Raw genomic sequence first — 16,963 nt, 5'->3', positions numbered from 1 at the left:
TGTGGGAGCAGAAGAGAGTATATCTCCTCCCCTTCCTCTTTTTCCTTCTCCTATTTGTTTTGTTTTTGAAACAGGGTCTCGCTATGTAGTCCTGGCCCAGGAACTTACTATGTAGATCAGGCTAGCCTTGAAGTCACAGAGATCCTCCTGCCTCTGGCTTCTAAATGCTAGGATTAAAGGCGCTTTCTAATACCCTGGTCCCTAGCGTGTTGTGGCCTCTTTGATAAACTTCCACCCCCAGAAGCACTTGCATTACCATTCATAACAGTAGCAAAAGCACAGTTATGAAGTAGACACAAAAATAATTTTGTGGTTGGAAGTCGTAAGGAACAAAAAGAGCCCCACCATTAGGAAGGTTAAGACTCACCACCGCTTTAGACAGTCTAAACTCTGGAGGAACATGGGAGTCTGTGTCTATTGTCCTACATTATTAGATTTAATCCTTAATATTGATTAAAGTGGGTCACTATTTGAGACTACAATTTCAGTACCCAGCACACCAGTTTTAGAGCCTGAGAAAGGATATGGCAATCCCCCACACACACTGGGTGGAAGTCCTGGTGGGCGTGGTCTCACCTGGCTCTAAGGGGTGGGGCCATAAAGCCTCGAGTCGTAAAGAACGCTCTAGGTCGTGAAGAGTCGTGGGTGGAACAGCTGCTTTACGGCTAACCCGTAAAGCGGGCGTGCAGAGCTTTCGGCTTCTGGTTCGCTGCACGTGTGGCGCTGTCTGTGGTTCGTTCTGTAATCTCTCTCCTTGGCGCGGTCGTGCCTCAGTGAAGACCGGCGTGGCAGCTTCGGCCACGGCTCGCGAGCTGATGGAAGTCGCAGGCGAGAAGGAAGGGACTCCGGGAGGAGATCCCCAGAGGGTAGCTGCGGGGGCGCGGCCGAGGCCTGCGGCGGCCGGTGGGGACGGGGCCGGGGACTTAGCTGGGAGCCCCGAAGCAGGCGATGGACAGGAGAGGAACGGACGGACGGGAATTAAGACCACAGAGGAAGCGGGGGCGCTAACGATGGACTTAGTTGTGGTGAAGCAGGAGGTAGTGGACTGGTCGGATCTGGACGGTGCTGCTTCGGACAGCCACTGGGTGAAGCAGGAGGCGGAGGGCGGGCCGGAGGTGAAGGATGAGAAAGGCGCGTTGGAGGTGAAGCAGGAGGTGGTGAAAGAAGAGGAGATGGAGGAGCCAGAAGTAAAGGAAGAGAAGGTGAAGGTGAAGGAGGAGGTGACGGACTGGGAAGAGGTGAAGGAGGAGGACTTGGGCGTAAAACAGGAGTTGTTTGTTGGCCAGAACGTAAAGGAGGAGCAGGGGATGGATGGCGTGCCCGTGAAGGAGGAGGACTGCCTCAAGAGAGAAGCCACGGAAGACTCGGAGGTGAAGGAAGAGCCTCAGATGAACCCCCGAGTGGGCTGCAAGAGGAAATTGGCGATGTCAAGGTAGGGCCGGGAGAAACCCCGGATGGGAGATAGAATACTGGGTGGACGAGCCCTGGGCAGCAGAGAGGGAGGTGAGTTAAACCAGACGTGATGGGTCCCTGCAGTCTGAATGGCGATGTTCGGGTTAGGATTGCAAAGCTTACTGTGTACGCTTTCAAGAACACTGTGTAAAGTGACAGTGTCCAGAAGGATGTGGCCAAGTCAGGGAGTGAAAAGTCTGGGAATCAGAAGTCCTTTGTGGAACCAGACCTTGTTAAATAAGAAGGTCTTACGCAGTCTGCCTTTTCGAATAGGAATTAGGGGCCATCTAATATAAACCAAAAACTAGCAAGTGGGTAGACTAATAGACAACCGGCAACTTACTCTTGGTTTTTGGTTTGTTTGTTTGCTTTTTTTTTTTTTAAGAGAGTTTCTCTGTGTAGCCCTGGCTGTCCTGGAACTCACTCACTCTGTAGACCAGGCTGGCCTCGAACTCAGAAATCCGCCTGCCTCTGCCTCCCAAGTGCTGGGATTAAAGGCGTGCGCCACCACTGTCCGGCCTCTACTTACTTTTGAATTTATTCCTGGCTCCTATGAATGTTGATTTCTTGGGTGTGGTCTCCTTAATATGCTCTTGGGACAGCACAGAAGCTCAGATTGTGATCAGACTCAGTTCTCAAACACCTTGAGCTGATAGAACTGACTTGTAGGAGGTATACTTTGGTTCTCAGTATCACCAGACCCTAGGAGACTGGTGGAGGACCAAAGATGAGTCATACCATTATTTGGGTGTCCATTCTAAATTCCCTGTGGAACTGGGGAAGAGCACACGTGGCTGCTGCTCTTTAAGTGGGGCTGGATCGCATCCTTCCTTGTTCCTCTGGTGTATATGCTTTTAAAATATTCAAATGTAGTTAATGTATTATGCTTCAGCACACACCCAAAGTCTCCATGAATTACGGTTTCAAAAGTCACCAATTCATATTATTCTCTAAGTATGGTAGGGAAAAAATGGGCTGATGATTTCTTTCATATTCTTGAATTGCATGTCATAAATGTCATTTTTAAACATTTTCATGGGGGGGGGGCACACACGTTTTCATGATTTCCAATGACAGCTATCACATGCTTTATCAGAGTTGCTTTGACTACCTACCCATAAACTGTGAAATGCCCTTGAGTCCAAATTCTAAGAACTAAAGGACATAAGTAGAGTTGACTTTGAACATTAAGTTGCATGTGCACTTTTACAGGTGTGAGACTTGTGGGACAGAAGAAGCGAAGTACAGATGTCCACGCTGCATGCGCTACTCCTGCAGGTAGATCTTAGCTCCCTCCCTCCCCCCTTCCTCCCTTCCTCCCCCCTCCCCCCCTCCCAGGAGCACTCTTATCTAGGATACAGACCTGCCTCCTCTTTGTTTCTTCAGTTTGCCCTGTGTGAAGAAACACAAGGCCGAGCTGACCTGTAATGGGGTCCGGGATAAGACTGCGTATGTTTCGCTGCAGCAGTTTACTGAGATGAATCTCCTGAGTGGTAAGTCATTTTGTGCACAACACAGGAATACTTTCTGGCCACTGGCACAGGTCATTTGTTAACTTTTCCATTCTGAAATTAAAGACTATCGATTTCTGGAAGACGTGGCAAGAACAGCAGACCAGGTTTCAAGAGATACTTTCTTGAAAAGACCAAAGCGGAAAAAATATGTAAGTATTTCTTGTAATCTTTTCAAGTTCAAATCTCTTCCACCCAGTTTATTAATTTCTCAGCTGAATCAAGTGACCACTGCAGCATGGGGGCTGTTCTGGTTATTGAGATGGATCCAAGTTCTTACCCTGAGGTGTTTGGTTCCACTGTAGAGGGGAGGTAGTTGAGGAGTTGGGGGGTATAGAACAGCAGCTGATTTCTTATAGATTTAAGTGCATGTGGGAAGTTAAGATGGTTCAAGAGAGTAGATAGAGCAGGGTGCTTGAGGGGCAGTGGTAGAGATGAGCTTTCCTGAGACGGAACAGACAAGTGGTGGACCTAATGGTATAAAATGGACATTGGAGACATTTAGAGGGAAGCTCTGGGTGGAAACATAAGCAGAAGCCCACAGACCTGGAGGTATGCATGCAAGGGGATCCACAGTAGAAGATAGACACATGAAGAACAGTTTCGGGGGTATATGTCATGGCAGCCATGCTGGTGGACTGGGGGCAGGTGTCATGGCAGCCATGCTGATGGACTGGGGGCAGGTGTCATGGCAGTCATGCTGGTGGACTGGGGGCAGGTGTCATGGCAGCCATGCTGGTGGACTGGGGGCAGGTGTCATGGCAGTCATGCTGGTGGACTGGGGGCAGGTGTCATGGCAGCCATGCTGGTGGACTGGGGGCAGGTGTCATGGCAGTCATGCTGGTGGACTGGGGGCAGGTGTCATGGCAGTCATGCTGGTGGACTGGGGGCAGGTGTCATGGCAGTCATGCTGGTGGACGGGGGGCAGGTGTCATGGCAGCCATGCTGGTGGACTGGGGGCAGGTGTCATGGCAGTCATGCTGGTGGACTGGGGGCAGGTGTCATGGCAGCCATGCTGGTGGACTGGGGGCAGGTGTCATGGCAGCCATGCTGGTGGACTGGGGGCAGGTGTCATGGCAGCCATACTGGTGGACTGGGGGCAGGTGTCATGGCAGCCATGCTGGTGGACTGGGGGCAGGTGTCATGGCAGCCATGCTGGTGAACTGGGGGTGGGGGGCGGGTATCATGGCAGCAATGCCATCAGGATGAGCAAAGGTATGGTTGTGAGGCAACTCTTTGGAAAGGTAACCAGGTCACTGCAGCACACCAGATGGTAGCAAGGATCTCCAGGGAAGCCAGAGTGCTCCCCTCCCAGGCCCAGTGCAGGTTTACACTATAATTGAATTTAGTGATGTTAAATTTAACCTGAGCAGTAGTAAGAACTGCTGCCTGGCAACTTCCTGCATGTGTAACAGCATCTTTGTGAGTGTGTGCTTGAGCATGTTGTTCTTTTTGTTGGTCATCTTTGAGATCTCTGACTGTGCGGGCAGGCACAGGCCATGGCACATGTATGTGGGGGTCAGAGGACAACCTCTGGTGCTTCTTCCTTCCCTGGTTTGCCTTGTTAGAGATAGGATCTCTTCTCCTGTCTCCAGCTCCCATCCCACCATAGGAGACCAGGAGAGAGAAGGCTGCTAACACACCAAGCCTTCTGTGTGTTCTGTGAGTTCAGACTCAGTTCTTCATACTTGTGCATCATACTTTTTACCCGCCGAGGTGTCATCAGCCCTGGAGAGCTGTCTTTGTCTTTAATAGTTTATAAGAATTCTTTGTATTTTTTAGATACTGGTCAATACTTGATAGAATGCTGTAAGACTACTTTGTATGGTGTTTCTTTTCATTCTTTTGGTGAACAAACCATCTTAGTGTAAGTTTTCCTTTGCTGTTTCCTTTCTAGCTGATAGTTAACATGTTTATAAGGAAGTTCTGTCCCGCGATTGCTCAGCAGCACTGCCATTTGGCCGGCCCGCTTTGAACCTAACATTCTAGCTCAAAGTTAGAGATAGTTGGTTTTTGGGAGCTTTAGAGTATTACATTTCACATTTTTGTCTTTTCCTGCAATTCTTAGTATCATTGAAACTGAAACTGCCATTTAATTTTCCACATAGATAGTTCCTCTTCACAGCACCAGTTCCTGGAAAGGTCACCTTTTGCTGCTTTCTCCCTAGGTCACCTTTATCTTAAGCCTGGCAGCCATAGAACAAACGCTTTGGTCAGCTTGTAGCCTGTCTGCGCCATCTTATTAGTCTACTTATCAGCCTTTTATCTTTGCTCTGCTCTCATTTAGTCGGCCTGTTTACTGGGAAGAAACAGACTCACTGTAGGCATTTGGCCTTGTCACATATTCAACCAGCCATGGATCAGATGTATTGGTGAAAATTCAGTCCTGAGGAGCCACAGCCTTTTTCTTACCATTATTCCCTGCATTACCTCCTGACTACTGTCTACATACTGTTGGGCATAAAGATTATTTCACATAGATAGAATGTATGAATGTCATATGCAAACATTACACCATTTCTACAAGGGACCTGAGCATCTGCAAAGCCTGGTGTCAGACAGTAGTTCTAAGGGACAAGAGTAGGCTTTCTTAAAGGCAGGGTTGTTGAATGTGTTACTTAAATCATTTCTAGCTTTCCTTGTTTGCAGTATTCCTAGTGAGTAAAAAGCACAATTACTTTTTGACCCCTGTGGCTTAGCTAAATTTTGCTTCATTACTTTAAGGCTAAATTACTATATGCATCAGGAATTAGTTCTTCTTTGACTTTATGAGGTTACCTTTTCTTCTAAGCCAGTGGTTCTTGACCTGTGGCTCACTACCCCTTTAACCATTGGAAAAAACAGATATTTACATTGCAATTTGTAACACTAGTACAGTTGCAGTTATGAAGAAGCAACAAAAATAATTTTATGGTAGAGCATCACCATTAACATGACAAACTCTATTAAAGGATCACAGGATTAGGAAGGTTGAGGACCACTTCTAAGCTTTGGTCTGCTTTGCCCAATATTAATTAAATGGCATCAGTGCTTTTATTGGTGTTTGTGTGGTGTTTTTATTTCTACTTCTCCTTAGGTTTTGAAAAACCTTTGTGTCACAGTTGTGTTGTCTCTTGAGCAAGTATGATAATTTAGGAGGTTTGCCAGCTCATAAATTGTTTTAAGGCAATTTTTAAATATTCTTATCTTTATACCTGTATTTCTCCCATTGCTTGGCTATGTTTTTGTGGAAAAAAAATCATCTTTTTAACTACTGCCATTACTAAAACCAAAGTCTGATGACTTACAAAATTACATAGCATTACTTTTGTAATTTTCTTACTTAGCTGGTGATTGCTAACCCTTCTCCATGGACTTATGACTTTTATCTTTGCTCTACTCTGCTCCAACTTGGCATTAAGACTCTTAGATTCCTATCCATTTAATCAGAAAACTTGATTTTTTTTTTTTAACCCCCTTCCTCTGGGCGATTGTGTCTCAATAGAAGCATTAGTTGAGTTACTTCAAGATTGTCTAATTACCTCCTTGAACTTAACATATGTTAGAAACAGGGGTCTTTATATCCCATTTTGTACCCTTTTTGTATACTATTATCTAAATATGAATTGTAAGGCATCCTGAAATTAACTTTTATTTGGTTTTGTTGTTAGCTGTTGTTTATGAAGAATCGTGCCCGAAAGCAAGGTATTTACTTGAGGCTTCTACCCAATGGATTTAGCAAGAGGAAAGAGAATTCAACAATGTTTGACCATAGGTAGGTTTCTCACTTCTACTGTATATATAGCTGTTATAATTAGATAAGGAATAACCTATAAGGTTTGGTTTGCTTTAGAACATTGTAAACAAAAATATGATCTATAAACTATTCCTGGATGACAAGAGGAACTGATAATTGCATGTCCTGTGACTGGTGGGTATGTCCAAGGACATGTATGCTGTCCTCGGAGAAGCTTCTCAAATGTTAATGTACATAACCAACCAGTAAATATCCTTGTGATTTCATCTCAGTAAGTTGGAATTTGATAGCATGTGTTTCTGATAGTGCCTGAACAATATTTGTGGCTGGGCTGAAGTTGGTAGTGTGCATTTCTAATGGTTCCCAGTAATGTTCATGGCTGAGAATCCTTCTTTGAGGAATAGTGTTGGGAAGTTTTCTCTGAGACCTAGAACATCATGGAAATATTTGGGGAGCTTAACTTCTAATCTGTAAGGGTGGTAAAGCCTAAGTTCCTTTGATTAAGTCGCTCCTCCTCACTCAGCATTGTGTACCTGATGTAAGATTAGAACCCTGAGGGACTTACTGCCTCTAGTTTTATAGGCAGGTCTCAGAGTTCTGACTCAAGCACTTCCACCTCAGACCTCCAGAGGCCTTCTGATTGCAGTATCTGTGACTTCTTAGGACCTTCGGTCAGTTGTTCTAGAGGACTTTGTTCTTGTGATGGTCTCCATCCCTTCTCTTCTTTTTCCCCTTCTCCTGTCCCCTCTTCTGCAGGGTTCTCCGAGCCCTGAGCAGAGGGATTGGATGCAGATATCTTGTTGAGAGCTGTGTGTTCCAAGCACACATGCTCAGCATGCTTTCTCTCTCTCTCTCTCTCTCTCTCTCTCTCTCTCTCTCTCTCTCTCTCTCTCTCTCTCCCCTCCCTCTCTCTGTATAGTATCTGACATTCTCTCCTCTCTCTCCTCTCTCTCTCTCTCTCTCTCTCTCCCTGTCTCTGTATAGTATCTGACATTCTCTCTCTCCCCTGCTCCCCTCCTCTCTCTACATAGTATCTAGCTGTGGATCTCTGTATCTGACCCATCTGCTACAGAAAGAAACCTCTCTGACTGTAGCTGATTAAGGCCCAGTCATTCTTTAGTATTCTCAGCCTGTGTGGTTAGCTCTACTCTCAACCTGTATTCCTGTATGGCAAGGAGCTGCTCCCAGAGGGCCCGGCTTTGCCCTCCTGACCACCCAGTTCTAGACCGCCTCTGAGCCCTGTGGTTGCTACTGTTCTCCCTCCTGCTTGGAACTGTGAGTCCTGAACTTCTTAATCCATCCTTTGAACTTAGGGTTTGGTTTGGTTTTTTGCTTTCTACAGAGGTATATGTCATCTTTATAGAATTAAGATCATAGAGCCATGCCCATTGTTAAAAATGTGAATTAGTATCTAAGTGTTCGAGTTCTGTTTTAGAAGTTAGCCACTAGGTGTCCCTCTTGTAAAGACAACATTTTACAAATTTAAAAATATTTTATTCTTTAGCTACAATTACAGCTTTCTTATTATATCACATGACTATCTACTTGTTAACATAATTGCATTCATTTCGTTAAATAGTTGTAGCAGTGCATTTCTTTCAACACCAGATTGCTTTTAACATGCTATCCATATAAGTATAGGTTTGTATGTTCCTATAACTTTGCTTTAGAAAGGAGCAAGGATAAGTAAAATGTTAAATCTTGAGGTTGTGGAGAACAAGTGGGCTTTACAGTGATAATTCAGAGGGTAATGAAATAGGTGCATGGGGCAGACTGGCAGCTGCGCTGAAATGTCCAATTCTGCCACCATTCCTTTTCCATGTGTCTTTTAGATGTTACGGAGGAATTTCAGTGACTGCAGGGTCTTCCAAAAGCACTGTGAAGAAGTAGAAGCCTGACTGTTCCCCAGTTCAGCCTCTCCTGACTATGGCCATGCAAGGGGGCTCTGTGACACTGCTTCCTAGGGCTTACCTTCCCATAGTGTCTCTCTGTCATCTTCAGTCATGCTTTTACCATGATAGCCATCTATTCAGAATATTATAGCTTCTTGCCCACTGTAGTCAGTGCCTCGGATGGCTCCATTGGCAGTTGGTAGTATTGCCAGTAGTTTAAATCTGTAATTTCATCACCTAGCCTGTCTGAAAACCTGAAATATTTTGTTCTTTCCATGGCCAGAAGTTAACATCTGCTTTTTAGTCACTCTGCAACCTAAATTGGTACATTTTAAGCAGAGCAGACTATTTCAGATATTTCTCGTGAATAATGGAAGGTACTTTGTGTGTTTGCTGGTTAAAGAAGATTACAACATACGTCATACACTTGGTTTGTTTCGTGATCACCATGGAAAAGCCTGATGCTACAGGAGGGGAGTTTTCTTGGCAAGTGACTTCTCTGTGCCTATTGCCTTGGGTATAACAGGATCCACAGTGATGGGACAACTTGCCATAGCTGAAGGTATTCCGTCCAGAGTGCCTTTCAGAACTAACTGTGGACCAGTGTGGAAGCTCAGAATTAGGCTTGATGAACAGAGCTGTTAATTCATTCACTTTAGGGGATCCTTATTTTTAAAAAAGCACCAGATGCGTTTGAAATCTGTGTCTGGTTGAAATCTACTGGCCTATCTAACAACTAGCACCTGCCCAGCTTTTTGGTAGACTCTGCACATTTGAGTACTACTAATTGGAGTGGTTACATACAGGCTGCAGGCAAATGAAAGGGGGAAGGACTTACCATGATCATGGTTTAAGAGGAGGGTAGAGTTGTGAGGGAGAGGAGTACACTGTGGGGTTCATCACGTCCAGGTAGATCATATACAGAAAGAAGGGCCTAGAAGTGGGGCTGGACTGATGGTCAAGGCCTGTCACCCCAGCAACCCATTCTTCCAGCAGTAAGTACCCCACCTCTTAAGAGTCCACAGCCTCCCCAGGCTGTGCCACCTACCAGAGAGCATTTTGTTTTATATCCAGACCTCATCAAGGTTCGGGACACATTTAAAAGGAAGGAAAACAGTTTTGTGCTCTGCAGGTATGACAGCAACTCAAGGCCCGGGGAGTGCAAGACAGTGGAGGGGGTTCTGTGTCTAGGGCTTAGAGGAGTGGGGTCATAGGGGCAGCGGCAAGCCCGCCCTGTTATGACAAGGAGTTACTGAGGTAACCCAGGGTGTTGATCGCTGACTCCTAGGACGCAGCCTCCTCCTGTATTTCCTCACATTGTGCAAGTGTGCACAGCTCATCTCTCCATCGTGTCTCCTCTGCCTGAGTTCCTGTAGTACTTATTTCCTCCACAGTTAACATGAAACAGATGACAGCATTTAATACCACGCTTTGGTATGCATATATCTGCTCTTCATTCTCCGTCATAGGGTCCCCCATGGGGGCTTTGGAGTATTTTAAAAGGTACATTTTGTGTGTGTGGAACCCTTTGTATTTCTGAGCCTTCCCTAGTAAATGGCCCTGTGCTCCCCAGTCTTAGACCGAGCCAGCTGTTCCCAAATGCCACTTCCTTCTTCACAGCCAATTAAGAACTGCCATAGTGCTTAAATGTCCCTTTCGTCTCAGCTTTTGTCGGCTGCATGCATTTTCTTAGTATGTATGTCATCTCAATCCAGCACCACCTAGCTGACCTGTTTCCTGTTACCACGTAGTGCAGTACTTCATGGGCAAAATATAACTGGTCCTTTTGAAAGTGTCTTCATAACGATGTGGGACATAAAATTGTGGTTTTCATTCTCAAACTTAGTTACTTTAATACAGACTAAGTAACTGAGCAGATCCTTTGTATTTATGCTTCCAGAAGTACTTAATCATGGAACTAATCCTAATAAATTATTTTTATGAGGAAGTGTTGCATTTATTTTTGAGAAACTTTAAGTTTTCATCATGAAAAATACTTTAAAGGTCAGGAGGCTGTGAGTGAAGGATTATGTAGCTGTTTCATGCATTTGCCCTTCAATGGCTTCCAAATTTGGTAGATTTTCTTTCAGTTTTCAATTAAAATACGATTTTATGGTCGCAAGTGGAACAAAATGCTTATGTTCCTAAAATTCCATCAGGTATTACTTGATGTCTCTAAATGTCCTAGCCGCTGGCAGTTTACGTCTGTCTTCCTGTCTGTTGCTTATGAATGAAAGGTGAAGGGTAGTGTCTTGGGCTTTGTCAGTTTGACACAAACTTAGATATACCTGGGAAGAAAGCCTCAAGTGAGGGCTTAATTGCCTCCCTCAGACTAGCTTGTGGGCTTGTTTGCCATGTTTTCTGATTGTTAATTCTGTAAGAGGCTCAGCTTGCTGTGGGGTATGCCTCCCTGGGCTGCTGGCAGGAGCTCTGTAAGAAGAGGGGCTGGGCCAGCCAGTAGGCAGCGTTCAGCCATGCTCTGTCTGTGCTTCAGTTTCCATGCCTAGTGTTTTCTCTGTGCCGGCTTCCCTTCATGAGACTATGGCCTGTAAGACAAAGAAAGAAATGTTCTCTCTTGTTTGTAGTCCTGCTGTTTATCCCAGCAAAAGAAAGCAATCGAGAACATCTGAGAAGAGGAAACTTTAGTCCCTTATCTGGAGTTTTAGGTGTTTGTGAGCTGTCTGCTGTGGGTGCTGGGAACTGAGGCTGGGTCCTCTGGAAGAGCAGCTAGTACCACTGAACCTTCTTTCCAGGCCCAGAGACTGAGAAGTCATAAGAGAAGCCAGAAGGCTTCGCTGGCTATCCAGCCAGAGAGGAGCATGGGTTGGCAAAGGAACAGTTCCACATTAACCCATTACCACGTGCGTGGACTGATCCATCCATACAGGCAGGGCCCTCAATGCTCAGGCGTGTCTCAGAAGCCCGCCTTAGCATGGACACGAGAGGAAGCACGTTTCCAGCACAGGAGCTTTGCGGAGGCATCTCCAAACTATCCTAGGAGACATGTATCTAACACTCTCAGGTTAAGGTTCAGTCTGACATCATGACAGTGTGGTTCTCAAAAATAGTTAGAAATACTTAAAAGCACAAAGCTAGACATGGTGGTACAAGCTTTAATCCCAGCATTCAGGAGGAAGAGCCAGGCTGATCTCTGCGTTTGAGGCCAACCTGATCTATCTACAAATTGATTTCCTGGACAGCCAGAACTATACAGTGAAACCCTGTCTCAAAAATCACCCAAAAATAGGAAAAAAAATAGGAAAAAAAAAAAAAAAAGATCAGACAAGGGCCAGTGAGTGGCAGTTAGGAATGGTGCCTGCTGCCAAGTCTTCTGGTCTAGTCTGATCCCCAGAGCCAACATGGGAGGAAGAGGAACCAACTCCTAAGTTGTCCTCTGACCTCCAGCTGCGTGCCGGAGACAATACTACTATACTCAAAAGATAGATAAGTAAACATAACCAAAGAAAACGACACTTAAGTCTCTGTTGCCTCTCATATTTCAGGGATTATAAGCATGTGCCTGGCTCCTTATAACATATTTCTCAGCAAAATACATTTGAAGCTATCAAAATAATTACATACATAATCCCGTCCTCATTGGGCCTGTGTGTCTCAGTGTATAGGCTAGGGGTCAGTCAGTGTTCCTCGGTCACTTACCACGTTCGTACCACGTTCATTTTTGGGGGTTTGGGGGTTTTGTTTGGTTGGTTTGGTTTTTGAGACAGTATCTCTCACTTATGTGCCGCTCACTGACTGGGCTAGGCTGGCCAGCCAGTGAGCCCTGGGGTCTGAACCCAGGTCATCCAGCAAGCACATCATTTGCCAACTGAACCGTCTCCTCTAGCATCCCCCAAGTAATAATTTGTAAGGAGACATGTTCAGGCAAATTTCTAATAAGGAAGTATTTTGGTTTTTAAAAAAACGTAAGGATAACTTCCAGGGTTTGTCTCACTGTTATCTGGTTCTTCTCATTAAAAGTATCTTTGGTTTAGTAGTAGTGGAAGATAACAAATCATATGTGAAAATTTTGTTTAATGCAGACCTATTCTTAAATAAGAATTAAGGCATTTCATGTCATACTCTCAGACTTGGGATACGACAGTCAGCGTGCTTGCTTCCCTACCTCACTGCATAGCTCTGCCTGGCCCTAGGGCTAGTTAACACTATGTTAATCAGTTTCCTTAGGACGGAGGCTGTTTCCTTAGCACTACTGTAGCAGTGGTGCAGTGGACACTTATGCATATCTTATTACTTGCCCAGTCCTTTCCTCAGTATAAATTCCTAGGAATGAAACTGATGGGTCTATACAGTTTTTTAAATGATAAATTCGTATTTATAGCTTTTTATAAAATTGCACTGCCAGAGGCTTTTATCTTTGTGTATTTTGACCAGCAATGGACAGCGTATTTTTCTTCATATTCCTGGTGCTACTAATTTTCAGAGTATATCTGTAAGTCTGGTAACCACCACATTTCTTTTCTGTGTGCATTTTTTTCATTGCATTTGAACAACCCTATAGTGTGAGCAGTAGTACCATTTATCAGGAACTGATGACTTTGGATTTGTATATTCCTTAGGATTCTGATAGAGCTTCAGATTAAAATGGCAGTTTTTAAAAAATAAAGTCAAGAATAATTGAGTATATGATCATAAAGCCCCTGCCAGTATCTTCATCTACATATTATTTTATTGAAACTTGGAAAGGATGATCCTTCAAAGTTCCAAGTAAGTGAGCATTGAGAAATATGTATAACTCTAGGATATAAATATTGCATAATATTTATATTCCCTATTTCATACGTGTGTCATCAGTTTTCCATTGTTTTCTATTATCCTCCCTCTCCCCTGGGAGCCTTTCAGACGCCCTCCTCCTAACTGCATCCTGTGATGCTTGACCTCACAGTGGCAGTCTGGGTACGCATCGTTCCTGTGGAGGCTCATGCATTAAGATTTTTTTTTTGACCAAAAAAAAAAATCGGGACAATACTGGCTCTCTTGCATGCATGTGTGTGTGTGTCTGTGTGTGTGTGTGTGTGTGTGTGTGTGTGTGTGTGTGTGTGTTTTTTCATGTCAATATCTGGGGAAAAGATAAGAAAATGTCACCACACCCGGGCTAACTCTGATACCTTGGCTTTCATGGGACTCTAAGAGCTGATTATGAGTGAGTTGTTCAGAAAGGGATAATCCTGTTAGTAATTGTACTGCATCACTGATCAGGGCAGCTGTAGACAACTGTCTTGGGTTCTTTAAGTTATATAGAATGCTCTAGGTGGTATTTTCATTCTTGAGAAAGTGCATTTGCCAAGGGTGCAGTGGTTATATTGTTGTTGAATGCGTCTGACTGAATCTGGGGAACAGTAGCCCAACTTGAAGAGACTGATAGTAAGTGCAAAACATCTGTCCCAGTACTCTATTATGGCGATTTTTCCTCCTGGGGATGCTGGAAGCATTTTTCAGTTAGTTGTCAGAACTGGAAGCCTGAATTCTTAAAACATGTAGTGGGTCAGGCAGGGACTCTTAACTGTCCTCCAGTGGGTTTATGGCCCAAGGAGGAGCTGGTCTAAAACAGTGACCTGCCACCGCTGAGAAGCACTGAACTAGCCTCATGATGTGCGTTATTTCATGGACTGTGTCTTCAGGAGATGCCAGGTAGCATTCCAGCTTTAGGATATGTTCATATTTTAAGCCATTTGTGTATCACCATATATAATTATGAAAATTGAAAACAATTCTGAGTCTCCAGAGTGGATTTGATTGTTCGTGTGTATCTGTTTCTTGTCAGTTATTACTTAATAGTTGTGCCTACATGAATTTCAGTTACACAAGTCTTCAGGGAAGAGCTAGTGAGACATCTCAGCAGGTACAACTGCATGTATCCCCGTAATTGATTGCTTGAAACTAGTAACTGCTGCATCTGAATTCGGATCTTTGTAAAAGTTCTGTCTCTTGAGATGCTAGACATCAGGCTTCTAGTAATGTGTGCTCTTTGCTCTTCTATCAAAAAGAAAACAAACAAACTAAACTTAACTCAGTTGTTTCTTGTATAATAATGGCATCGTAAACACAAACATAATCGCCACACTTTTTTTTTCAGCTTTTTCAAAACCTGCCATATTCAAATGTGTGGTAACTTACTCTAACAGACAGGATTTTCCTTGGCATATAGGAAAATTGCCTTCAGAAAATTAAAAAAGAAAAAAAAAATCCTCACTAAATTTTATAAATGCTTGGTGGAAGATATACTGCTAAAGTTGTGTTTTTTAAAAAATGTTTTACATTTGGGGTTCTATTTATTACAGGGTAAATTTCAAAAAGATTACTATTGTTTATTGCCTAAAAGAGCTATAGCAAGTGGGGTCAACAACTCAACAACAACAGGCAGGCTGTTGGGAGGCAGGCTGACCTCGAACTTCAAGGATAAACTGACTGTACAGCAAATGTTGTAGGCTAGCCAGGGCTGCATTGTCAGACCCTGAAGCCCTGTTTCAAAACAGAAACAAAAAACAAAAACAAACAGGAGATCTATATAAAGCCATCACTTAAATGAAGAGATTGAAATTTCTGTCATGGTACTTCAAACAGTAGTTGGGTTTTTTAAGTTTAAAAATTTTTATTTTGTCTGATTTGGGTCTGAGGGTATGTGGTCATTTTTCTTTTTTTTTAATTTTAAGCACATATATTTTGATTTTATTAACATTTGCAATTTCTAACAATTATGTATATGTTATAATATAGACCTTTTGAATATAAGACTTAAGTATTCGCATATAGCATGTGCTTCCTCTAAAATTACATTAACCTCTGCTTACCTACATGTGACAGTCAGTCATGAGGAAAGTGCTTCCTGGTGTCAGTGAGAGGTGCATGCCGTTCCTCCAAAGTGTCAGCCACTTAGAGTCGTGTTCGGGGTCTGCACTATATCTTATATACTTTTCAGAGTCTTAATAAATGACTAAATAATGGTCTTTATATACAAACATGAGTGAATATTGCATTTATAGATTCAAAAAGACGGTCGTTTTTCAAAAAGCAAACATTTAGTGACTTATGGTTTAGGTCCCATGTAGACCAAAGTCTAGATGAAAAGCAGAGGCACTCCTTGCAGTTTGCTTAGCAACCAGTCTGTTGTGTCGTGTTTTGCTACTGAATGCACACAGTCATCCTCACAAGTGTGTAGACAACCAGCTGGATTCAACTGGACAGGACTTCCTTCACCTGCTTTCTAGATTAGTCTGGTGGACACCAACTCACTGTGCTTCATCATGAGGAAATGTGCATGTAAACTCCGAGTGTAAGCTCCCCAGTCTCAGAAGCCCCAGTCTGAGAAACCACCTTCTGATTTAGGCAGACAAACATCTCTCAAGTTCAGAACTGTCTCACTTCTGTTCTTTCCTCTTATCAACCTTACAAGTCCATTACTCCAGGAACACAGTTCCCAAGGCTTTAGAAAATGGCAAGCGGCACTGAATAAAAGCCATAGTTTAAGTTTTGAGACCCACTGTAGAAAATCCTGTGGAAACCCTGATCTGATCTGTGGGCTGTGATTCCTTTCTACCTTAATCCACTCATGATTGTTCTCTTCCAGGAAACAGCAGTTTTGTTGGCATGTACAGCTCCAGTTTCCTCAGAGTCAAGCAGAGTATACAGAAAGAAGGTACAGTTCTACCACTGTCCTTACACATGCTTTAAGGACCTGCAATTACACAAGCGAGTGGCTGAATGAATAACTTAAGCTGTGGGTGTCACACAGTGTAGAACTCATTGGCAGTGGTTACAGACCTGCAGCTGAGCCCACAGCATGCAGATCAAATCAGCTACGATGCTGACAGGGTTCTGTCTCAGAGTGTGGAAAACTCCAGAAATCTTAACCATTTCAGGAATGTCTACAAAGTGGGTCAGACTTGAAGGGGGGGGGGGGGGGGGCGGGGAACAGTTAACATAGATTGTGGCAGTAATTATTTGAGCAGGGAGCATGATTTAGGAGAGGGATGTGATCCAAATCAGGAGGACATGAAAGATAACCAAGATAACCAAGAATTCTACTATAGTTGCCTCTGTAGTGATAGAATCCACAGAAAATATAGTTATATGTATGAAATCTATGTGTATGCATCATATCTACAGATCCATGCATTAAGTATATCATAACTTAATATTATTAAGGCTTATTAAGGTTTTTTAACTAAGAATATATCCAGGTATCACCCAGATTTTACTAACCATGTGCTATGTGGTTCTAAGTGGATGTTAGGTAGTGTCCTCAGCATCTGTCCCCACTGTGCAGTCTGTCTTTGGAATCCTCACGGGAAGTTAGCAAAGAATTTTGTTACCACGCAGAAGGCAGGACTGGTCTTGCTTAATATAAAGGGGTG

At 43.7% G+C, this 16,963-nt stretch overlaps 1 protein-coding gene and 1 long non-coding RNA gene across 6 annotated transcripts in view; both read left to right on the top strand.

Moving 5' to 3' along the window:
- The first annotated feature begins 655 nt into the window (after nucleotides 1-655).
- The window catches only part of Znhit6 (zinc finger HIT-type containing 6), a 33,635-nt gene continuing 17,327 nt past the window's right edge, over nucleotides 656-16,963 (top strand). The window contains exons 1-7 of one of the 3 annotated variants that reach the window (XM_052179018.1): nucleotides 656-1,202; nucleotides 1,287-1,432; nucleotides 2,665-2,730; nucleotides 2,839-2,945; nucleotides 3,030-3,115; nucleotides 6,614-6,717; nucleotides 16,177-16,245. In XM_052179018.1, the coding sequence (XP_052034978.1) occupies nucleotides 816-1,202; nucleotides 1,287-1,432; nucleotides 2,665-2,730; nucleotides 2,839-2,945; nucleotides 3,030-3,115; nucleotides 6,614-6,717; nucleotides 16,177-16,245 (965 nt within the window). In that variant the 5' untranslated portion in view covers nucleotides 656-815. Of the gene's footprint in view, nucleotides 1,433-2,664; nucleotides 2,731-2,838; nucleotides 2,946-3,029; nucleotides 3,116-6,613; nucleotides 6,718-16,176; nucleotides 16,246-16,963 lie in introns of all 3 variants that reach the window. The other 2 variants (XM_052179019.1, XM_052179017.1) reach the window with 2 other exon arrangements.
- Nucleotides 3,545-4,101, top strand: LOC127682592 (uncharacterized). Of its 3 annotated transcripts, none has more exons than XR_007977397.1 (3): nucleotides 3,545-3,681; nucleotides 3,717-3,821; nucleotides 3,892-4,101. It is a non-coding gene; the product is annotated as an uncharacterized LOC127682592 (long non-coding RNA). The 3 variants fall into 3 exon arrangements; XR_007977395.1 differs by having other exon boundaries at nucleotides 3,717-3,856; nucleotides 3,927-4,101; XR_007977396.1 differs by having other exon boundaries at nucleotides 3,545-3,751; nucleotides 3,787-3,856.

The sequence above is a fragment of the Apodemus sylvaticus genome, chromosome 4 (genome assembly GCF_947179515.1).
Source record: "Apodemus sylvaticus chromosome 4, mApoSyl1.1, whole genome shotgun sequence".
NCBI lineage: Eukaryota > Metazoa > Chordata > Mammalia > Rodentia > Muridae > Apodemus > Apodemus sylvaticus.
Note: the sequence above shows the minus strand (reverse complement) of the source record. Positions and strands in the feature narration are given on the sequence as shown.